Here is a 24,765-nt window from a genome sequence, read left to right on the forward strand (position 1 = left end):
TTCTTACTTTGTCTTGTATAGATGCATAATACCGTGAACTATTTCAACGGAGGGGTTTCCACTGAAGAACGAAATCTGGTCTGGAAGCTGTTTGGATGGAGAATCAGGAGCAGTGTTTACGCCTTCTTTACTTTGATCTTTACTTCTCTGTGCAGTGGGGGATGCTTCTGAAGACTTCCTGTCTTCCATTGTAGCTTTCAGCTCATCTTTCACAAACCAAAAATTGGATTATAAACTGATAGGAAATATGCTGAAGGACTCTAATCAGATGAAAACTTTGAGTAGAAGAATAAACTTTGGAAGAGAAATTGTAATGTACTGCACTAAGAACTACATTCACAGAACAGCAGAACTGTGGCGGCAACTCAGCTAGGAAGTGCTCTTCACCCGCCCCAAATGTCATTAACACCCTCAGAGACTCAACGGTAGCCTTTACATTTAGAAGTACCATAATAAGGTAGGTGTCTTCCATCGTGCACTCCTAAGTGGGATAAATATTCAGGGCTGTGAAGTTCAAAAACCAAACCTACCAGTTCTCCACTCTGGAGATGCAATACACTTCCATTCCCCTGGATGGAATGAGCTGGCAGAGCAGGGAGAGTCACAACACGTTTACCTGATTTCAATATGATCTGCCCCTGACCTATGTGGTAAGTAGCTCTCCTCACTGAGCAGAGCTGTCAACCTAGCTTGTTAGGATTGATTTAGGAGAAATATTTAGAGAAGTTGAAATGCGGCCTAATGACCTCATGTAAGGCACAAAGGCAGTAAAAGATAAAAGTAGGTTTCATTGAACACTGCATATAAAACAGGCAACCGTGGGTTTAGGTTACAAAAGATAGTCTTCTCGGGTTTTAGGAAGCATACCTGGGTTGGCCTTCATGGTCTCAATGATCATATCTGTCATTTCTCGATGGCCAAGATGCTGATGTATGATCGCTGCTTTCTCCCCTGGTGATTTCCCTTCTAAACAGGCTACAGCTGAAGCTAGTGTCTTCTTTTTGATCTCCTCATCAGACATTTCCCCGACTAAAGAACACATGAATGATTAATACCTGATAATGAAACAAGCTCCTTTCTACTCTCAATGTATCCTCCATAGGTTTTCCTTTTCTCTCTGCTGCCCTCCCCCAAGACTGTAAGATGCCTTTGCAGTGGCCATCTCACTCACCTCCGGGGCTCCTGCAGTGCCTGACAGTCAATTAATGCCCGGTGCAATAAACGCAGCAATGCAGGACTGCTCTAGTGAAAACCATGCGCTTTAAAGCAAATGAACGAGATAAAAGCTTTGAGAGTGATTATGCTCAGATGAACCAACATTTTAGTAACACTCGTAGAGTGAAACTGTGTGTTCAGCCCCCAATGAAGGCATCAAGTCCACTAATAAAACTTTTAAAAACTTTTGGGGGTAGTCTTCTTAAACACCCTTATGCTATCATGCCCTGGAAATCCATGATCATTGTCTTAAATCACTAAAACACACAAAAATGGAAAAGGAATTTGGAAACTCGACTGGAATATCCTTAATATAGGCTCTATCAGAGCAGAGATCAGGCCTGTTTTGCCCGTCACTGTATCCCTTGCACTTACAGTGCCTACCACACATTGGAAGCTCTTTAAAGATCTGTTGAATAAATTAATGAATCAATGACTGACCCATGTAGAAGTGTATATGTGGCCTATGTCAATTTAGTTGACTTTCAGAACTCAGTAGCCTATTAAATCATTCAATCTTTAATTTGCAGCTTCAAAACTCACATACTCAGGGAAGTTTCCAATGACACCATCCCTACCAGCCCCAGGCCCCTTCCCCAAACCAAACACATACTCTTGTAGTAGCTTTCCAAACTCTTTTTTCTTTTCATTCACCACATTTGTCACAGCTATAATTCTACATTTATTATTATTTTTTAAATTAGTTAATTAATTAATTTTTGGCTGCGCTGGGTCTTTGTTGCTGCGTGCAGGCTTTCTGTAGTTGTGGCGGGGGGGGCTGCGGGTGTCTCATCGCGGTGGCTTCTCTTGCTGAGGCGCACAGGCTCTAGGGCGCAGGCTCAGTAGTTGTGGCGCACAGGCTTAGCTGGTCCACGGCATGTGGGATCTTTAACGACCAGAGCTCGAACCCGTGTCCCCTGCACTGGCAGGCGGATTCTTAACCACTGCGCCACCAGGGAAGTCCCTACATTTATTTTGTAATTATTTACTTCATCTGTCTCCATGAACTGAACTGCTGGTGCCATTAAAGCAAGGACCACATCCCTTTCCGCACACAACTAAAGCTCCAACAGAGAGTGAACATTCAGAAACTATTTCTTGAACGAATGTTGTTGTTAGGTAATTGTTGGAGGTCCAAAGAGCAGAGCCACACCTGCATTCCCCACTGAGGAGGCTGTGTGGCTGGGAATGAAGAGCTCAGACTCTCAAGTCCAGCTCTCCGAGGTAGAATACCCGTTTTGCCACTGACAGATGATCGTGGGCAAGTCACTTAATCCCTGGGCTTCAGCTTCCCAGTTCTGTAAAAGGGTCATACACCCATCTAACTAATAGAGTTATATGAAGATAATTAGAAACAGTGCACATGAAGTGTTTAGCACAGTGCTCGGACACCAGAAGTGTACACGTTTTAATTACAAGTATAACTCTTGCTACAGGGCGCTTAAATAAAGTCTTTCAAAGAGGAACGATTTAATTAAACCACGGGCCATCAGCGAGCTGGGGATTCCGTCTTTGCCTTCACAAAACGTAGAGGAAACCAACTCGCACAACTCGGCCCCAACCCAGGGCGGAGAAAGCGACGCGCCAAATATAAACAGAGTCCCGATGAGGAGGCACCAGGAAGGAGGGACCGGGAAAGGCTTCCCAGAGGTGACATCTGGGAATACCTCTTAAGGATGGAGGAAATGAGAGGGATCCCAACCACCTCTCGGCTTCCTCCTGAGGCGAAAGCCCTCGTCGCGGCCCTTCCTCGGACTCGGACTCTTGGAGGACGAGCCCCCGGGGCCCAGGCGCGGGCTACGGGGGAGGCGGCAAGGCCGCGGACTCACCAGCGGCGCTGAAGCCGAAGCCGGCGGGGACCGGCGAGTGTTCTGCGAGCTCCAGGCGGATGACAACCAGTGACACACTCATAGGGCAGGCGCTGGTCGGCGCGAGCCCCGGCGGGCTCAGGCGAGGCTGGGAGACGAGCCTTGAGGCCGAGCGGCCTGGGGCGGGCAGCGCCGCCGCCGCGCCTCAGCTCCGCCGCAACCGCCTCAACAGCAGCAGGTCCGGGTGCCACCCTCAGAACCACAACACCCTCCGCTTCCGCCTCCCGGCCGCCGTCCCTGACCCGTGAGGTTACGCATGCTCGAATCAGCGCGCGCTCTGATTGGGTGCGGAGGCAGGCACGTGACTGGCAGGTCTGCGGGGAGGTGCGCCTGCGCCCTGAGAGACGGAATCTCAAAGAGTTCGTGGAGGTGGCACGTCACTGGGATACCGGAAGCTGGGCCCCCAGTAGGGGAATCGGTGGGTGTGCGACCAGACCCGAGTTAGCCTATCTGAGAGACCTCGCCCTCATCCCAGCTCATCTGACGGCGAGGGGTCTTTGGCTCCCCGAGGTCTCCGAATTGTCCGCGGAACCCGCGCCCTGCAAAGAGCTCTAGCCTCTTTTTGTCCTGTTTGATCTCTCGCTCTAGCTGTAGGCAGGGTTGCTTTGTGTCAGCCACCCTTTACAGACATGTGCGCTGAGGCTCAGAGAGGTGAATACGCTTCTCTGAAGACCCATCGGGAGTCGGGATTCGATTGCAGGGTTTCTGATTCTGTTAAGGTAGGGCGGTGGACTGGTTAAGCGCCCAGAGCTGGAGGTACACCTGGGGGTGAATGAGATGAACACGCAGTTCCTGTTATTATTGAGTAGACCCTGTTCACCTGTTTTGTGACCTTGAGTTAGATTTTGCGTAAAATTGGGATAATATCCCTATACAGCGGTGATGATGAAATGAGTAGAGCCTGTGGCTCTATTTACATCAGTTTTTCTGAGAGCATTCTTTCCAGTACCTCAGACTGCCTTTAGCATGTAGACATGGAGAGCCACAGTCAATACATATATGGCACATATGTGACAGAACGCTGTTCTAGGTATATGCTACCATTACATGTAAGGTGTGTTACAGCACGTCGTGGACGTGTAGGTGTGTGGACTGTATATGCATATAATGTGACCAAATGATATTTATAGCTTGTGACTGCACCCTATGAATTAGTTTCAGTATACACTGTTTATATCAGTGTTTCTCAACCTCTGCACTATTAACATTATTGGACTCGATAATTCTTTGGGGTGTGTGTATGTCCTATACTTTATAGGATATTTAGCAGTATCCCTGCCCTGACCCACTAGATACCAGTGGCATGTCCCAAGTGGTGACTACCAAAAATGTCTCCAGACATTCCCAAACGTCCCGTTGGAGCCAAAATTGCCCCCACTGACTGTCTGATTTTTGTGAAACTGCATATGCCATTTGCACCTGCTATATGCACATAATATATGAGACCTCATGAAGTTTTTTTAGATTATTATTATTTAAAAATTTTTTTGGCCACGCCACTTGGCATGTGAGATCATAGTTCCCCAACCAGGGATCAAACCCATGCCCCCTGCAGTGGAAGTGTGGAGTCTTAACCACTGGACCTCCAGGGAAGTCCCTTATGTGAACTTTTTAATAGTATATTACAGTAGTAGATAACATTTAATGGTGTGCCAGGTACTAGCTTGAGTGCTTTACATACTTTATCTTATGTAATTGTAACAGCTACTTCATGAGACAGGTAGTATAATTGTTCCCATTTTAACGGAAGAGGAACCTGAGGCTCAGAGAGAGCCACTTGCTCAGGGTCTCACACTTAGCAAGTGGCAGAGCTAGACTTTGAACCCAGGCAATCTGATTGCAGAGCCAACACTCAATCTCTACTAAACTATCTCTTTAATATGTGGAAACATACACTATGTGTGCATATTTATGAAAGCATAATTTAGATAGCAAATCTGCATCGTCATACTGATCTCATTCTGAGAGACAGAGAGAAGACATATTCTTTACGGTAGAGGAGGAAAATGCCAGTTGCAGAGAACTAGAATTATTCTCTAGAGATGGGAAAATTGGGCTTGTTACACTTCTTTGTAGCTGCCAATCACTATGCCTGCCCCCTATGTTCCCCTATTTTCTTTTTTTTTAATCTTTAAATTTTATTTATTTATTTTTGGCTGCGTTGGGTCTTCGTTGCTGCGCGCAGGCTTTCTCTAGTTGTGGCGAGCGGGGGCTACTCTTCTTTGTGGGGCACGGGCTTCTCATTGCAGTGGCTTCTCTTCTTGCGGAGCATGGGCTCTAGGCACGTGGGCTTCAGTAGTTGTGGTACGTGGGCTCAGTAGTTGTGGCTCTCGGGCTCTAGAGTGCAGGCTAAGTAGTTGTGGCACACAGGCTTAGTTGCTCTGCGCCGTGTGGGATCTTCCCGGACCAGGGCTGAACCCGTGTCCCCTGCATTGGCAGGCGGATTCTTAACCACTGTGCCACCAAGCAAGGTTATCCCCTACTTTCTGAATCATCCAGTTTATTCATCCTTCCAACTCATGTTTCTACTGAGCATGTGTTATGTGTCTAGACACCATGCTAGGTCCTAGGGGATGGATATACAAAGATGAAGTAAGACAGGCCTTTCCTTAAGGAGCTGATAAGTAGAGGAGCATATAGAGTTGAAAACAGGAACTGTGTGATGGGGTAAGTGCCCTAGTGAAGGTATGGAGAAGAAGCAATGAGAGTGAAAAAAAAAAAAAGTAGTTTCAGAATCTTCCAGGAAAAAGAAAGACTAGCCTCTCTAGAGGAGGTAAACCTGAGGCTGTGATGTAAAAAAGAGTGTAAATTTACCAGCAGATAAACAGGTGAAGACATTCCAGTCAGTGGGCATGTACCACGGAGGTACCAGGAGGTATGAGAAATCACAGCGCTAACCGCTCCAAAGAGAGCATTGGGAAGTGGCTAGAACAGAACTATCATCTCTAGTTGGAAGGAAGAAGCAAGGTAGTTGTGGGAGCGTTGCCCACTTATCCATTAGCAGAATTATGAGGAGGACAGTGTCCTCAATGAGGATGAAAGTCAGCCTTTTAGGTCCAGAGACAGATTTCATCTCTGTTAAGCCCTCACAGAGAATGTGTTGACACTTTCAGGAGCCTATAAATAAATTTCTCCTTCCACCACTAACTTTGGCCATGGCGTAGGAACGTAGGTAAAACCCAAAATGCAAATCAGTCTTTACATTTTTAATTTCAGCATTCATGCCCCAATCCAGCAAATTTCCAATTACATAAGAAGCACATTATATTATCTTGAACATTTGCTTCTTAAGAATCCTTTCTTTAGGTGGCTGTCTGGCCAGATACAGTTATTTGATACCTTAATAAAGAATGGCGTCACAAATACTTCTAAAAAAAAGAAAAAGAATCCTTTCTTTAGGGACTTCCCTGGTGGTCCAGTGGTTAAGACTCGGCGCTCCCAATACAGGGGGCCGTGTTGGATCCCTGGTCAGGGAACTAGATCCCGCATGCCGGCGCTAAAAATTCTGCATGTCGCAACGAAGATCCCACATGCAGCGCAGCCAAATAAATAAATATTTTTTAAAAATGAATCCTTTCTTTAGAATCTTACAGAGTTTATTTAGTCCTTATGGTGGCACTGAAGTGACTCCCATGAACAGGCAGGCTGTCTTACCAACCTGTTTTGCTCTAACTTGCTTCTTAGTAAGCTTTTTAACCATAGACATCGCATGAGAAGCTTCAAGATTTTCAAGTGGAACTGACTGCAAATAGAATTTGGTTTAATTCTTTTGTTTTTTTCCCCAGGTTTTTATTTCAGACTTACAGAAAAGTTGAAGAATAGTACAGTGATCTCTCATATACCCTTCATCGTGTACCCTTCACCAAGATTGATTAATTATTAACATTTTGCCACATTTGATTTATGTCTATACATGTTTATATATCTATATACACGTGTACCTGTTATGTGTATTTTGGTTTTTTCCCGAACTTTTTGAAAGTAAGTTTAGAAAAGAGGCAATGGAGAACAATCAGGAGGACATTGCCCTGCTCTGTAGGAGGGGTGATGGTGTGGTGGCATCGCGAGTGCTAGGAGGAGGTGGGTACAGGGCATCCTGCTCATTGGTCTCTTCTGGTAGCCAGAAGAGGTTTCATGAAGGAAGTGACAGGTAAACTACAGCCTAAAGGACAATTTGCAATTAGCCACGTAACAGATGGAAGGGAGCATTCAGGCCAAGGAAACACCATACCCGAAGGCCTGGCAGCAGGAGGAGAGCATCATGTGTTTGAGGAAGCTGCCTTGGACCTGAGTGTCCCGATCACCCAGGTTAAGGTGAAATACAAGGGAGAGCTGCAGCCGAAAGGGGAGAGGCAGAACTCAGAGGGCCTTTTCAGGCAGGTTAAGGAACTGAGAGTTTATCTTGAGGACAGTGGGGGGCCACTGGAGGTTTTAAATGGGGTTAGGATATGATCAAATTTGCAATCTTGAATGATAACTGGTTGAAGTGCGAAGAAAGAATGAGGTTTGAGAAGAGGCAGGGGGACCAGTTAAGGGGCCGTTGCAAAGGTCCGTGGTTGAGATCACGCAGTGAGAGTGGAGAGAGGTAGATGGAGAGCTTCGGGAGGAAGGATGGGCCGCGCACAGCACCCGGAGCAGAGGTGTCTGGCTGGAGGACTGAGGGAAGTCGGGGTGAATCCAGTTTTCCAGCGTGGGCGGCTGGGAGAATGGTGGAGCCCTTTCCTGAGCCAAGGAACTTAGGCAAGGAGTGGTCAGGGAGGGCGGAGATCCTGCGTTCCTCTCTGGTGGTGTCTGAAGCGCTGGTTGGAGGTCAGAGGAGGTGTGCAGGTGCCACCTGAGCACCAGGGTGGAGGTCTGCTTGGAGGCAGTGACGGCAAACTATGTCCTGTGCCTTCTCCGCAGCCTCGGCCCCAGCATGTGCCTAAGGCGGCTTTTGCAGTCTGCACAGCTCCAGCGGGCTTGGAGGGCAGTCTTCGTGAAACATGGCCAGGGCAGGCACCAGGGAGCCTGGCGATGGACACATTCTGGAGGCGGCACCTACAAAGCAGTGATTTTTGACATGGGCGGAGTTCTCATTCCTTCTCCAGGGAGAGTGGCTGCAGGTGAGCTCTTCATTCTACTTCACCTTTGGAGACTGCGGTGGGTAGGGGTGGGGGAAAGGAGGGTGGTGAGGGGAGATGGCAGTGTGTCCCAGTGGGAGCTATACTTGCTCTTCATCAAATTCCAAGCAACAGTTAGTGGCTGAGTATCTTGGGCAAATTATTTAACTGCTCTGAGTCTTAGTTTCCTCATCATTAAATTACGGCTGATGATAGTACCTACATCTTTGGGGTTGGAGGAGGGTTAAATGAGATTATTCATGGAGGGCACTTGATTAGCAGGGTGTGTGCTTGGCTCATCTGAAATTCTCAATAAATGATGAGCTGCTATTGTTGTTAATGTTATTGGTGGAATTTAACTACCTTTCCCTGAGAACTACTTCTGAATCCTGACATCCTCTCTGCCCGCCCCCCCACCCCCACCCCGTCCCCGCTTTGATCATAGCCTTTCCTTTTCCACCAACCTCCCTTCTAAACCTGCTTTTGCTACTACAAGATCAAATCGCTAGGCTCTGATCCTTCCTTTTTCAGCCCCTCCTGGTATTACCTTTTTACCCACTCAATTCAACTGACTTAAGTGTGATTTGTTTGGCTTGAAGTGTTAGAAAACCTAACAAAACAGTGACTGAACCAAGACTGAAGTTAATTTCTTTTGCACGTGAAAGTCCAGGTATGTGGTCTGGGCCAGTGTGTTGCTCTGTGATGTCAGCGCCCTGGGCTCTTTTCATTGTGTTGCTGTGCTGTGAGTGCACTTCATTTCCACTTTCACCGGATGGGTCAGGCTTGGCTGCCTCACTTTCTGCCTTCACATCCCATTCTCAATCAGCAGGAAGGAAAAAGGACCAAACAGCTGTCCCTGTTCTTTTGACTTACTGTGGTTGCTGACTGGGCAGTTTTCTATGCTAAATCAACCCAGCTTCAGGTTTTCTGTGCCCCTGGTTGCAAAATTACCCAGCTCTGCTAACTGGTTAGGTGAGCTATTTTTTTTTTTTTTTTTTTAGCTCCAGCTGCAGTTGAGCCCTTAGCCTCTCTATTCCTCCACTCATATTCCTCTTGCATTCACTACAGGGCTGTTCCAAACTCCCCCCGGAGCCATCATACTTCCCCAGACCAAACCTTCATACTTGGCAGACAGCCAAGTCTCCTTTTACAGAGAACATAAAGATTACTTGGCAGGAATTTTCTCAGCTTTCTCCAGAACATCTTGAGAACCTATTCACTCCTTCCCACTGCCACTGCCTCTACACAAATTAGATTCCTAAATTCTCCCGCCTGCACTGGCACATCAGCCTCCTAACTCCTAACTCTACCTCTGGCCTTCTGGGTTTTGCACACAGTGCCTGGAACTGCCCTTCTGAAACACACATCTTATCCCTTCCCTCTCTTGCTTCAAATCCTTGAGTGCCTGCATTTTTTCACTTAGATTAAAACCGGAAGCTTTACCTGGTTCCAGGGCCTCTCACAACCAGCTCTCATGTCCTCTTGTCACACCATTTCCTATGTATGCCCACATTTCAGCTACCTTGGACTACCTGATGCTCTTTAAACTTGTCAAATGTATTTATACTCCTGTGCCTTTGCAAGTTCTGTTCTCTCTGATCAGAGCTACCCTTCCCTGCCTCCTCTGCCTTTTCAAATCCTGCTCATACTTTTAAATGGTATGTTATTCAGCAGTGCCTGGAATCTTTGGAGCACTTATTATTGACTTGTGTTTTTATTTTATATTTATAATGTTTTTGCCATGCCAAAATTTTCACTTTTGATGTCATCAAAATCATCTGTGTTTTTCTTTATGGCTTGCATGTTATGAGACTAGGCTAAGGAAGTCTTTGTTTTCTTCACATTCATAAAGACATTGCATATTGTTTTCTAACTTTTAGAGGGTTTTTTTTTCTGATTTGGGTATTTAGTCTGTTGGGAATTCATTTTTGTGATGGTGAGAAACAGGGATTTAATTAAATTTTTTCTATACAGAAACTCAGTTATGCCAACCTCATTATTAAATAGTTGGTGCTGAAAGGATATTTTTAAAAATACAAAGATACGCTGTATAGCACAGGGAACTCTCCTTCACTTTGCTGTATAGTAGAAACTAACACAACATTGTAAAACAACTTACCCCAATAAAAAATAAATAAATAAATAAAAGTGCACCTAAAAAAAAATAATAATACAAAGACAAATTTCTTACTGTCACCTCCACGCCTCCCTGGTCAGTCCTAGGCTTCATTGGTTATCATTGTGAAAAGTTTGTTTATCCTTCCAAAAATTGCCTATATATACATGAGTGTGTGTGTGTGTGTGTGTGTGTGTGTGTGTGTGTGTGTAAACTGTGTCTACACAGATTGGGCCACACTGTACACACTGTTATGTACCTTTCCTTTTTTCTGACCCAGTAGAATATCTTGCCAAATTTTCCACATCAGTAGGCATAGGTCTAGTTAAGGGATTAGCAAACTATTTCTGTCAAGGGCACTAGATGGGCTTCACGAGCCATACAGTCTCTGTATGACTTTACTATTGGAGCCAGCAACAGCCATAGACAATAGTAAACAAGTAGGTGTGGTTGTGTTCCAATAAAACTTTATTTACAAAAACAGATGGGAGACAGATTTGGCCCCCAGGCCATAATTTGCCAACCGTTGGCCTAGTTTATACATTTTAACATCTACGAGGTGTTCCATCATATGGATGTACCATGGTTGATTTAACAAGCCCTTTAGTAACGTGCATGTAAGTTTCTAGTTTTTATTGTGAGCAGTTCTGCACAACAGCCGTGTACATAATCTTTGCTTACTTTTATAAATATATCTGTGGGAGAAATTCCTGGAAGCAGAATTACTACATCAAATGTGAATGTGTATTTAAAATGTTGCGCTCCATAGAGGTTGTATTTGTTTACACCCCCATCAACAGCATAGGAGAGTGCCCCTTTCTTTGCATGCTTGCCAGCTCTAAGATCCTAAAAAATGCTCTAACTTTAGTTCTAAAATTAAAGATGTATTATTATTATTATTTGGATTCAGTTTTAAAAGTCCTGTTATTCTCAAAAGACGTACTGAATTGGTCACATTGGCGATTTCTGAAGAATGGGATTGCTTTGTCATTTAACTTTCTTTTTTATACCTTTCTATATTGTCTGAAATATTTTCAATGCACAGGTACTACATTAAACAAAAGATATGTGCTAATGTATATTATTGATATATCTAAGATATAATTATGAATGCTGTATATATTTTTGCCCCATAGCAGGTATATTATACAAAGAGAAAACACCCTTGTACAAGAAAAAGTAACCCCTGTCCCAGTGTTCCCAGTATACACAATAATAATCCATCCACTGCCTTAGCTCTTTATGGACAGAATTTTGTTCTTTATTTCTCAAAGACAGCGCCCCCACAGGTGAATGTCTCAGTGTGCCAGCTACACTGCTCTGAAGGATTACTATGGTTTACAAAATGAAGGGCTTGTCTTGGAGTGCTGTCAGAATCTGCTTTATTCCCTAATGCACTTCCTTACCATGTGCCATGACTGTGTGAGTGACCTAATATATATGAACCAGCCAATGAGAGACCAGGGAAGAAAATTCGTACTGCAGTGTCCAGAGTCATCTCAAAGTGGTGGTACGGACCTGACGCTTGGCACCAATGTCCCCTCAGTTACACAGATTATTATTGCTGTTCCTTTGGAGGTCCAAGCTGAGATTTTCCATTTCCTGAATTTGTCTGAATTCCCAATGGAACACACTTGGCACCACAGTGATGCCACAGGAACTTGTATGGTACTTCCCCTGCTCCCCAAACCCCAGCTGTTTGTCCATACATTACTGTTTCACTTACCGTATGTTTTACTTCCGGTAGAATGGGAGGTACAGAATCATATCCCTTCCGGAACTATATTGAAGGCCTTGATCTCAGGTGGTGAAAATGGGCCCTGGATGAAATTTATGAGAGCAGAGATAACAACAGAGGATTTCCTACAAGAATTTGGGAGACTTTGCTCTGAAATTGTGAGTGATAAACATACTTGAATTTCCATATTCTTTTTGCCTAGAATAGTGGATGCAACACTTATCCATTAAGTTGGTTAAACTAAAAATAAAGAAGGGAAAACCTAATTACCTGTTATAAGATTTTAAGCTATTTCTTCCATCCCCAGGTACTCAATTTTAACTACACGAATGAAAAAGTAAAAATATTACATACTAGGCCTCTCCATCAGTTACTGTTCATCTGAAGCTGGAGTTGTATAATGGCTTTGATCAGAAAGCTTGTTTAATGCAGTAATAACATTGAGCCTTTCTCTGGAAAGGCTCTGCATTCTAAGCTCTTTATTTGTATTAACTCATGTACCTTCACAATAACCCTGCTAACATATAATTTAAGATATAATAAAGTTCTGTGGATAGATGGTGGTTTTGGTTACATAACAGTGAATGTACTTAATGTCACCCAAAGTGGTTAAAATAGTAAATTTGATGTTATGTGTTTTTACCTCAATTTTAAATAAATGAATAAATATTTAAATATATGTATAGAAAACATTCTGCTAAGTGACAGAAAGAAGCCAACCCAAAAGACCACATATTGTATGATTCCACTTATTTGAAATGTCTAGAACAGGTAAATCTATAGAAACAGAAAATAGAGTTGTTATTTTCTAGGACTGGGAGTATTGGGGTGTCGGGGGGGAATGGGTAACGACTGCTAATGGGTATGGGATTTCTTTTCAGGGTGACGAAAATGTTCTAAAACGGATTGTGTTGATAGTTGCACAACTTTGTGAATATATTAAAAAGCGTTGAATTTTACAGTTTAAATGGGTCAATTGGGTGGTATGTGAATTGTATTTCAATAAAGCTGTTGTAAAATGTGCGTGTATATCAGAATAGCAGACTTGGCCTTGCAGATTTTGAAACATGATAAAATAAGAGTTTTCAAAACCCACAGAGATTGAATTTAAAAACACAAAAATTGATCAGAAACTGACACTCAGTTCGTAATGGTGAAGTTGAGGCAATGCAGAATCATCAAATGTCTCTGGATCATTAAAAATTAAGTTACATCTGCTTAATACACTTATGGAGTTTAATGTACCTCTTAGGGTCTTCTGAATCTTTTTAAAATTGACAATGAGTGAGTGAAATAAAGAACTCATTTAACTGGAATACTGATATAAATAGCTCCATTCCCTAACCACTGTAACTCTAATTCTAAGCCACTTTTTACAACCTTATATACAAAGTTCTGCACAAGGGCTGAGGGAGGGAATTCCTTTTGGCAGCAAGCCAAAGGCCTGGGGTCCTACACCAGGTAGTGGTAGGAAGCCAGGAATATGTGTTTTTCTGTGTCGGTGACAAGCTGTTCTTACTCTTAATGATGGCTGGTTCTCCTCTCCCCTCCCCCATTCTTAGTCAAAGACCTCCGTGCCCCTGGACTCCTTTTTCTCTCTGCTGACCAGTGAGCGAGTGGCAAAGCCGTTCCCAGTGATGACTGAGGCCATAACTCAGATTCGGGCTAAAGGCCTTCAGACTGCAGTCTTGAGCAATAATTTTTATCTTCCCAATGGGAAGAGCTTTCTGCCCCTGGACCGGAAACAGTTTGATGTGGTAAGTGATCCGGAATAATCTGAATCAAGTCTGTGTCCTTGCTTCAGGATGCAGCATTAGTGCTGCCTCTCAGTAGATCTGGAGTGAATGGGTTTTTTATTCACACACTTGACTCAGTTAGGACTAAACATAACAGGTGGGAAACAAGACTTGTAAAGTATCACTGAGCTCTCAGCAAGGTCAGTCATTTATGGGCTTTGATAACTGATTGAAACCTCAGCTTTCAAGACTCCCTTTCATTCTGGAGTTGAACCTTAGTCATCAGATAACACATGCACTTTCGTCAGCCCTCACCTCTTAACGGGCCCTTTGACCTTTTCTCTTCAAAGACCAACCCCATTGCCCTCTATTTCTATGGCATTAATCCTTAGACCAGTGCTGTGCAAACAAACCCACTGCAGTAAGGGAAATGTCCAGTATGGTTGCTACTAGTCACATACAGCTATTAAACACTTGAAATGTGGCTAATGGCTCTGAGGAATTCTACTTCATTTCAACTTAAATGTAAATAATCACATATGGCTAGTGGCTACCGTATGGGACAGCACATGAAGGGCTAGACTATGAAAGTACCTGAGAAGATTCCGAGTCAGGAGATGGTCTTCTGTGCCAGGAGGTTACTTCTGTGAAAGACTCCCCATTTCCCTAAGAGAAAGTATATCGTTATCCTGGGGCAGATATGAATTACTGAATTATTGACTTGCCTAAACTTCATTCGGTTGGAAAACACTTTCTCATTAAGCAGTGACTGTGTGCCAGGCACTGGCTAGGCATGAGGGGATACTGTGTTCAGTGTGACGGACACAAGCCCTGCCCTCTGGAATATGCATTTGCCATATTTCAGGTTGTCAGTCGCTACATGTGGCTAGTGGCTACTGTGTCGGACAGGACAGTATAGCATTTCCATCATTGTAGAAAGTCCTATTGGATAGTGCTATTTTAGAACGTCAAATCTAGTTGGATTGACAGGCAGAAAATTCAGAGCACAAATATGGGAAATTAACGACCCAACCTAATGCTCTTTTCACCTCCCACCTCCTCATTCCTCCTGTACAAAGCCAGTCAGAGATAGAGTTCTCTTCCCTCTGCACAGCTGCCTGGCTCCTTGCCCACTTTAATTTTTGGTTTCCCCGCTTGTCCACAGCACAGCCCTCCTCCAAGCATCCTCCCCTTCTGGTGCTCAGGGACCTCAGCCAGATTTGAATCCTGTCTTGCAGCTTGCTATAAGCAGTAGCTTTGATTCTCTGAACCTCGGTTTCCTCACCTGTAGTTCAGGAGTAGGAATTTTCTTTGTTTAGGGTAGCTGTGTGGATCCCAGAGTATAATGCATGCAAAGCACTTTACAGAGTGCCTGGCAGATAGGTAAGTATGCAATACGTTGTAATTATTTTCAGAAATTCCTTCCCTCCAGTGTGGCTATGGGGATATATCTTCATCTGGACAAAATCAGTTGGCCAGGCTCGTATTGGGCCCTTCAACTATGTAGGGACTTGTGAGCTTCTTTAAAACAATGGACTTGTTTATTCAGGCTTCACAGGCTCTCTGGCGTGTGCTTTTCAGATCCATTTTCATATTCTATGTCTGCAGGAGACCTGGAGTTTTGAAAATCTGTTTCCTCAAGAGCAAGGGTTTACATTTTTGTTCTCTAAAGCTATAAGGAAAAAAATTATTTTGGTAGAAGTAAAGCTAATGGAACCATTCCTGTGATCCCCATCATCCCTGGAGGCTGTTCCTGAACTTTTCAATGTCACAGAAATCTGTTTCTTCTGACGTGTATGTGGCTTTTAAATTTTGTTCATCTACTTTGTTTTTGGTTTTTTTTTTTAGTATGGATGTTTTATATCTGAAATTTTGCTTGTGTCCAGGTGTAAGCAATGGGTAATGTCTTTTTTTGTGGTTTTTTTGGCTGTGTTGGGTCTTAATTGTGGCACGCGGGCTTCTCTCTAGTTGTGGCACGTGGACTCCAGAGAGCACGGGCTCAGTAGCTGCCCCACGCGGGCTCTCTAGTTGTGGCGCATAGGCTTAGTTGCCCCGTGGCATGTGGGATCTTAGTTCCCCGACCAGGAATCAAACCCATGTCCCCTGCATTGAGAGGCGGATTCTTAACCACTGGACCACCAGGGAAGTCCCCATCTACTTTGTTTTTTAAGTAAAAACTTTTACATTATTATTATTTTTTTTTGTAAAGAACACATGATGTAAGATTTACCATCCTAGGGGTTTCCCTGGTGGCGCAGTGGTTAAGAATCTGCCTGCCAGTGCGGGGGACACAGGTTCGAGCTCTGGTCCAGGCAGATCCCACATGCCACGGAGCAACTAAGCCCGTGTGCCACAACTACTGAGCCGGCGCTCTAGAGCCCGTGAGCCACACTACTGAGCCTGCGCACCACAACTACTGAAGCCTGCGTACCTAGAGCCCGTGCTCCACAACAAGAGAAGCCACTGCAGTGAGAAGCCCGTGCACCACAGCGAAGAGTAGCCCCTGCTCACCGCATCTAGAGAACGCCCGTGTGCAGCAACGAAGACCCAACACAGTCAAAAATAAATAAATAAATAAATTTATTTTTTAAAAAAAGTAAATAAAAAATGCTAATGTAGTACAATGAAAAAGAAAAGATTTACCATCCTAGCCATTTTTAATTATACAGGACAGTAATTTTAGGTATATTCACATTGTTGTGAAACACAACCCCAGAAATTTTTCATCTGGCAAAATAGAACACAAGAAGTCCAGGGATCTTATCCAGTTTAAATCTCAGGAATTTTTTCACGTCTGCAAATGTACTCACCTATGAGAGGAGGTGTCTGCTTGGCAGACTTGGCCCTGACCCCCAGGGTTTGCTCCCCCTCTCCTCTTGTCTCGGCTGGTACAGCTGTGCTGCTTTCCTGTCGCATGATGCCTTTATTGGTGTCTGAAACACCTGGCTTCTCTGCTACCCACTGTTGACGTTTTCTTTAGAAGGAGCTTCTTTGTCTTTTAGCTCATTCAGGTCCTTAGGAGACCAGGAAGAGTCAGTAACTTATTCAGAACATTTATTTGTCTGAAAAGGCAGTTCTCCTCTAACCTTGAACAATGGGAGTTTGGAGGAGAGGGAGGGGCCCTCAGGTTTGTCCTTGGTCTTGGAGAGCGAGGGTCAATTCAGGAGTGACTGAGGGAGTTAGTTCTATTCTTTGGGCAGACCAGAGGGTATTGGTTACAGGCCTCTATGGACGTTTTAGGCCTGCTCACAGGAGATCAAGCCATGGGGACAGTGTCAGAGGACTTGGGGTTGCTGGATCAGAGGTAGCCTGACACTGAGACAGCTGTTTCAGGGTTCTCCTGAACACTCAGCAGCACCCCACCAGTTCTGGATCAGATACAGGTTGAAGCAAGGCTGTCAGGATACAGGAGGCTCTTTGCATGAAAGGGAACCATGTCTTTGCCACTGACGATCTCTTTGGTGTTAGCCCTCCTGTGGGATTTATCTGTCTAGGCTGAGTACAGCTGTTTGTTTTTTAACTTCTGAAATATGGACATTAAAGTCATGTTTCTTTTATAACAGTAAACAGTGCCTTCTTTCTGAGAAAATGGTGAAATACTTTCCCTAAAACTGAAACGTGCAGCTTTTCTGTGCATTCACAATACCTAACATTAGCAAACTGCTATGTCATTTCGGAGCACACTGAAGTTCACTAAGTTTCCCAGCTACCGTTAAGATAGGTAAGATGGGGCTTCCCTGGTGGCGCAGTGGTTGAGAGTCCACCTGCCAATGCAGGGGACACGGGTTCATGCCCCGATCCGGGCAGATCCCACATGCCGCGGAGTGGCTGGGCCTGTGAGCCATGGCCGCTGAGCCTGCGCGTCCGGAACCTGTGCTCCGCAACGGGAGAGGCCACAACAGTGAGAGGCGCATGTACTGCAAAGAAAAAAAAAAAAAAAAGATAGGTAAGATGACTGTTAGTGTTTCCTGACTATGAACCTGAAGCCCATAGTGCCTTCGCTGTTTGCACAAGGTCACTCACTATGTCTGAACCAGAACTTTGGTTTTCTGAATCTTCCCTCAGGTTGTAACCCAGTATTTCCAAATCACTCCTCTTAAAAAAGCAACATCATTTTATATCATGACACTCTTAAGTTACTTGTTATAACAAATCTCCACTGCCTTCCTTCTGCTCTGCTTTTCAGAAAATATACTGGGTGTGCGTGGGAACACCACTTTTAGGGACATTCATCTCTCCTTCCTGTCCCTCCCTCTCAGGTTGTGGAATCCTGCCTGGAAGGTGTCTGCAAGCCAGACGCCAGGATGTACAAGCTGTGCTTGGAGCGGCTAGGCCGGCAGCCTTCTGAGTCCATCTTTCTGGATGATCTTGGGCCGAATCTAAAAGCAGCTGCCAGCCTTGGTATTCACATCATTAAGGTAAAGGTCACTGTTTTTTGAACCCCTGTTGTGCCCCAGGCACTAGTGTAAGCATCTCTACGCAGTCCTCTTACACTCATAGTTGCAGTTGCCTCTGGTGGTTTTCACCCATGCTGCCATAGTCTTTTTAGTTTTTATTGATTATGAAATCTAGGTGACTAGCCACTTGTATTTTCAATAGGAAGTAATAAGGCAGAATGAGAAAAGAGTTACACAGGGAGGTGAATGGCAGGCTTAAGACATTTCGGGTGACAGCTCTGCTGGCCTGGTGATGCTGCTCTGGGTGGGGACCCAGCAGCTACCAGACACACGGGCCACCCCAATGCTTTGAAGCAGGAGAAGCCACGTTGGCGGTGGGGGTCTCTGTCTAGCTTTCTGCATTTGGGTTTTTGTTATTAGCTGACAGGCCCGTAGGGACAGAGTGGACACTACACACAATATTCTGCCCTCCTGGCACAAGGGAGTATCATTCAGTCTTAACCGGCACTCTTCCCAGCAGATAAGAAAGTTTAATGTGGTTAGGAATTAAATGGGAGGAGGAAACTCATTCTGGGGCTTTCTCATGAGCTGACTCCCCTGGCTGCAAAGTCCTTGCTCAGAGAACTGACTTCTTCTATATTTCCCTCTAAGAAAGTACCCTCTCAGAGAACAGGCAGGAGGGTGGGGCAGGGTTGACTGGGTGTCCATGATCAGTATTCTCTGTGAAACCAGGTTCATGACCCAGAGACTGCAGTAAAGGAACTGGAAACTCTTCTGGGTTTTCCGTTGAGAATGGCTGTTCCAAACACTCGCCCTGTGAGAAAGACGATGGAAATTCCCAAGGACTCCTTGGAGAAGCACCTCAAAGACTTACTGGGGACCCAAGCCACAGGTAGTTAAGCTTCTGCATTTTGGTAAAGGCTAGGCTTTCAGTCTGGTTCTCACTTTCAGTCCTTAGTGGAATATGCTGGAGACAAAGATGCCATGTGGTGAAGCAAATAGCCAGTGGGCTCAGTGAGCCCATGGACCTGAGTGCTGCTCTGTTTTGCTTGGGAAAAAGCACTGACTTCCTTTTTTACGGATCCCCAAAGTGTACTTGGCCCTTGTTCCATGTGAGAGCGTGGTGTGGCAGCAATCGCCTGCAAAGGGCTGTCCCGGAGGAGAGGAACTTGCAGTATGTGCCCAGGGGTGTTTGAGTGTTTCTAATATTTTTGAGATGACAGCCTGTTTTGTGAAGGTGACTTAAAAGTTGCACGAATTTAAAATGTGACAAGCCGTCTCTATCTCTTCAAAGGAACCTCTAGCTCCTTCTTCACATTCCATCCTCAGAAAAACAGGTGCCTCATGACCTTTTTCTTTTTAAATTTATTTTATTAAAGTATAGTTGCATGAACTTTTGAAGAAATTTCTACCTGGTGATAAAGTTTGATCCTTGAAAGTACTTTTTTTAATTTAATTTATTTTTTTATACAGCAGGTTCTTATTAGTCATCCATTTTATACATATTTGTCCATCCCAATCTCCCAATTCATCCCACCACCACCACCCCCCGCCACTTTCCCCCCTTGGTGTCCATACGTTTGTTCTCTACATCTGTGTCTCTATTTCTGCCCTGCAAACCGGTTCATCTGTACCATTTGAAAGTACTCTTTGTATGTAGCTTCGCATGAGGATTTTTTTCCAGTGATGGGATTGTTCTTAGAGCCTCTGCAAAGCTGAGGGACCCTTTCTGATGAGACCAGCTAAGTCAGGCAAACTCCCATTTCCTGCGAATCTGTGTGTAGAGTTCATCTCATTGTGAAGACTAGGGTTAACTAGGCTGTTTCTGCAAGGGAGCCTCAGAGTTTAGCCTGCTGGGGTGGGAAACGCATCTCCTGAAAGCAGCTTTGGCTCGAGCTGCAGGCCTCTGCATAGCTCCTTTCAGCTGTCACGTCATTGTCAGGCGTGGTGTGGCCGGGTATGGGGTGAGGGGCACACTTTTCAAGTGAGGGCACTTTTCATCCTCGGCTTAAAGCATTCCATTTAGCAAGATGGGTTTCCATGACTGTGCTTGTGTTTTACAAACAGAACTAAAAGACTTTTCTTTACGGAGCAGGAGTTGGCAAGAAGGACAAAATTGGACACCTGCACAAAGTGAAAATTGTCATGGTGTAAATCCAGTGGCCTTTGCCACACCATAGTGTGATATTCTGGACTCGAGCTGGAGGTGGGGGGTATGCCTGGGACGCAGTCACGTCTGGTACCCCGGGAGGAGCTGCTTTCCTGACAGATCATTCCAAATCAGGGCGCTCCGCATCCACATGCAGTACTCGTTAGAAAGAAAGAATGTCTGTCCACATTTGTCCTCCAGAGCTGGTCTGAGTTTTCCTTGCTTTCAAACTTGCAGGCCCATTGGAACTCCTTCAGTTTGATCACGGGCAGTCAAATCCCACCTACTACATCAGGCTGGCTAAACATCAGCTGGTTCTGAGGAAGAAACCGCCAGGGACACTGCTCCCGTCCGCGCATGCAATAGAGAGAGAGTTCAGGTAAATTCTCAGAGCTGGGGGCGTGCTTGCCATCCCCAGCCATCCCCGGCCTCCGCAGCCCAGCCCCTGAGCTGGCCTATCAGCACTCCATTAAAGTGCCTTGAGACATTTAAAATTACAAGTGTGACTCTCCAAAATTATTTCTGATAAGAACATGTCACCTAATTTTATTCGGGAGCTTGTTTTCTCTTTTCTCTACCTAAACCTCTAGGAGACTAGACTTTTTTTGAGCCTCTATTAAGTGCGGTCATAGCCCAAGGAGGCATGGCCGTGAGTTGATAGTTATTGAAACCTGGGGTTCCTTATATGAATCCCTCTACTTTTATGTATGTTTGATATTTTTCATAATAAAATGTTTAAAACGATAAATGTATTACAACCCATCCAAAATAAAATCTTTTGCTTTGTGAATAGGAAAATTTAAACATAGTAGGTTGAAAAACACTAGCTCCAGACTCTTGGACGGTGAGTGGCCATGCGATGACTGGACTCCAGAGTGGGGCTTCCGCTCCTGGACGGCTTTCTCTTCCTCTTCCGCCTTCCTTCCAGCCTATCATGTTCTGCAGAAGGAAAGTTGCAGGGAATAGAAGGAAAATGTGATTGCGGCTCCTGGCCTCTTCTTTCTCACCATTTACTGTCTCCCCTCTGACTTTTTGGTTCCTTGAATCTGACTTAAGTGTTACAGGGACTGATGACTGACATTTATGAAGCCTTCAGGGTTCGTTTATGAAGCCTACAGGAAGAAACCTGTAGCTATTTGTGAGCATTCCTAAATGTGCCCATGTGATAGTGAGTGTGTGCTTGTAGAAGAGAAACCCTGAAATGCAAAACTCCCACTGTCTCTGTGCCTCCTGCTTGTGAACTCTCACCAACTTCCTAGCGTACTGAGGAATTCTGGAGTGTTAGAAGGACATCGAAAAATCCAAGAATGCACAGAATTTCCGTTTTAGTAAAGGAATAAAATGTGCATTTGAAGATGAAATGTGTATGGTATCTGCTTATAAAATGCCAAATCAAATTTGGAAAACTGGGAAAACAGTATAACATAATTTATAAAAACCTCAGGGTAGTCATACTTTTATACCTATTAATTCCAATAGGGGATCTCTCTTTAAAAAAATAGTTCTAAATAGGGAGAGAAGCTTTATGCATTAATATGCTCACTGCAGTGTAGTTTATAATAAAAAAATTGGAAACCTACAGGTACAATAAATGAGTAATGATTATGCAAACCTTGGTATTTCTGCTTGTTGGAACAATAACAATAATAGCTAACATTTACTGAGTGTTTAGTATGTGTCAGGCACTAAATAAATGCTTTGAATATACTGTTAATTCAAACCATTCTCACAACTCCCTGATATGGTCCTAATATGATCTCCATTTTATAGATGAGGACAGTGAAGCTTAAAGAAGTTAAGCAACATGCCTAGTGACACACATCTAGTATGTGAGTGATGGAGTCTGGCTTCACACCCAGGGCTGGTAGGATTCCATACCCCAGTCTTAATGATTATGTTGTTATTGCAGCCAATAAAAGGATGTCTATAATAAAATTAAAATGTGTATAATAAAATTTTTTTCCTTTTTGGCCACCCATTGTGCCTTGGGGGATCTTAGTTCTCCAACCAGGGACTGAACCCAGGCCATGGCAGTGAAAGTGCTGAGTCCTAACCACTGGACCACCAGGGGACTCTGCCGAAAATAAAATTTTAATGTAGCAAAAACAGATACAAACTATATATATCTTAACTATGTTTTTTGTAAAGACTTGTACATTGAAACAAAAATATTGGAAAGGAACACACCAAAATGTTTACCCTGGTCATGTTTGGGTAGTTTGTTAGTACAAATTGTAAGTGACAGAAACCCACCTAGCCTGACTTAAGCATTCAAAAAAAAGAAAGGAGGAGAAGTGGTAAAATGTATTGGCTTCATTATCTAAACCTTTCAGGTATGGCTGGATCCAGGGGCCCAAATAATGTCACCAGGACCCATTCATTCTCTGTCTCCATCTCTCAACACTTCCCTCCTTGATAACCACAGTGAACATTCCAGCATATCTCCTGAGATTGACTCGTTGGCCCAATGTGGGTCACAGCTTTGTTCCTGAACCAGTCTCTGTGGTCAGGAGGATGCATTATTCAGATTGGCCAAATCTGGGTCTTGTGCTCAACCCTGGAATCAGGATTGAGTCACTCTCACCCAAACCATGTGAACCTACAGTGGGGGAGAGCTGTTTCCCAAAGGAATGTCTAGGTATTACTATCAGAACATGAAAAGGGGAAAGGACAGCAGGCAGCCAAAAGCAGGAGCCAGTTATTGGTGATAAGACCGACTCATTATTTTTCTATTTAAAAAAATTCCTTCCTTAATGTTTCATAGAATTTATCAGTAAACCCATCGGGCCTGGAGGTTTTTTAGGAAAAGTTTTTGGATTATGGGTTTGATGTAATAGATATTGGGTTATTCAGGTATTTTATTTCGTCTTGCCTTAGTTTTGGTAAATTGTAATTTGCAAGGAATTTGTACATTTATTAAAATATATAAAATTATATTATAAAATATATAAAGTTATATATGTCCATTTCATGTTAACAGTTGAATTTATTGTTCAAAATATTCCCTTACTGTTTTGTTTTTTTTAAATTTATTTTTGGCTGTGTTGGGTCTTCGTTGTTGTGCGTGGGCTTTCTCTAGTTGCGGCGAGCGGGGACTACTCTTCGTTGCAGTGCGCATGCTTCTTATTGAGGTGGCTTCTCTTGTTGCGGAGCATGGGCTCTGGGTACACAGGCTCAATAGTTGTGGCTCACGGGCTCTTGAGCAGAGGCTCAGTAGTTGTGGCGCACGGGCTTAGTTGCTCCACGGCATGTGGGATCTTCCTGGACCAGGGCTTGAACCCATGTCCCCTGCATTGGCAGGCGGATTCTTAACCACTGCACCACCAGGGAAGTCCTCCCTTACTGTCCTTTTAATGTATGTAGGATCTGTAGTGATTTCCCATCTTTGCCATTCCTGCTGTGGATTGATAGTATTTTCTCTCTCTTTCTTTCATCAATCTACCTAGGGATTTATCATTGTGTTGATAATTTAAAAGAACAAATGTTTAGTTTTGTTAATTTTTCTGTTGTTTATTTTCTATTTCATTTAGTTCTGCTCTGAGCTTTATTTCTTTCCATCTTCTTACTGTGGGTGTATTTTTACCTTCTTAGGTGTAACCTGAGGCCATTGATTTAACATCTTCCTTTTCTAATATGAGCTTTCAAAGTTATGTTACTTTGTAAGCACATATGCATCCCACAAATTTTGACATGTGTTTTTATTATTATTATTACAGTTTGAAATATGTTCTAATGTCCCTTATGATTTCTTCTTTGACCCATGGCTTATATGGAAGTGTGTTATTTAACTTCCAAATATTTGGGCTTTTTCTAGCTATCACATAGCAACAAGTTCTTGTTTAATTCTATTGAGGTCTTAGAAATACTCTGTAAGATTTTGATACTTGGGGCTTCCCTGGTGGTGCAGTGGTTAAGAATCTACCTGCCTAATGCAGGAGACATGGGTTCAAGCCCTGGCCTGGGAAGATCCCACATGCCACGGAGCAGCTAAGCCCATGCACCACAACAACTGAGCCTGTGTTCCTAGAGCCCGTGAGCCACAACTACTGAGCCCGTGCACCCAGAGCCCGAGCTCTGCAACAAGAGAAGCCACCGCAATGAGAAGCCTGCACACCACGACGAAGAGTAGCCCCCGCTCGCCACAACTAGAGAAAGCCGCACGCAGCAACGAAGACCCAATGCAGCCAAAAATAAATAAATAAATAAATTTATTTTTAAAAAAAGATTTTGATGCTTGGAAATTTATTAGGACTTATATTATGGACCAGTACGTGATATATCTTGGTGAATATACTGTGTGCACTCTAAAAGAATGTGTATCCTGCAGTGTCTGTGTGAGTGTTATAGAAATGTCCATCAGGTCAAGTTGGCTGGTGGTGTTGTTCAGATCTGTGTCTTACTTTTTCTAGTTAGTGTAGTTTTGATAAAGTCAGTTACTGATAAAGGC

General features: G+C 44.0%; 2 protein-coding genes across 8 annotated transcripts in view; one reads left to right on the top strand and one right to left on the bottom strand.

Moving 5' to 3' along the window:
* BRAP (BRCA1 associated protein) overlaps positions 1–3,303 on the bottom strand; it is a 38,676-nt gene extending 35,373 nt beyond the window's left edge. Inside the window, exons 1-3 of one of the 3 annotated variants that reach the window (XM_060028066.1) lie at positions 3,045–3,303; positions 868–1,029; positions 8–206 (exon numbers count right to left, since the gene is read on the bottom strand). In XM_060028066.1, coding sequence (XP_059884049.1) covers positions 8–206; positions 868–1,029; positions 3,045–3,126 — 443 coding nt within the window. In that variant the 5' untranslated portion in view covers positions 3,127–3,303. Of the gene's footprint in view, positions 1–7; positions 207–867; positions 1,030–1,171; positions 1,957–3,044 lie in introns of those variants that run through there. The other 2 variants (XM_060028067.1, XM_060028068.1) reach the window with 2 other exon arrangements.
* Positions 3,304–3,401: 98 nt separating this feature from the next.
* Positions 3,402–24,765, top strand: part of ACAD10 (acyl-CoA dehydrogenase family member 10) — a 49,041-nt gene continuing 27,677 nt past the window's right edge. For all 5 annotated transcript variants that reach the window (XM_060028070.1, XM_060028071.1, XM_060028073.1 and 2 more), the window contains exons 1-7: positions 3,402–3,501; positions 7,986–8,185; positions 12,046–12,194; positions 13,599–13,793; positions 18,032–18,190; positions 18,902–19,061; positions 20,556–20,697. In XM_060028070.1, the coding sequence (XP_059884053.1) occupies positions 7,999–8,185; positions 12,046–12,194; positions 13,599–13,793; positions 18,032–18,190; positions 18,902–19,061; positions 20,556–20,697 (992 nt within the window). In that variant the 5' untranslated portion in view covers positions 3,402–3,501; positions 7,986–7,998. The remainder of the gene's footprint in view (positions 3,502–7,985; positions 8,186–12,045; positions 12,195–13,598; positions 13,794–18,031; positions 18,191–18,901; positions 19,062–20,555; positions 20,698–24,765) is intronic.

This window comes from Delphinus delphis, chromosome 13 (genome assembly GCF_949987515.2).
Source record: "Delphinus delphis chromosome 13, mDelDel1.2, whole genome shotgun sequence".
Classification (NCBI taxonomy): domain Eukaryota; kingdom Metazoa; phylum Chordata; class Mammalia; order Artiodactyla; family Delphinidae; genus Delphinus; species Delphinus delphis.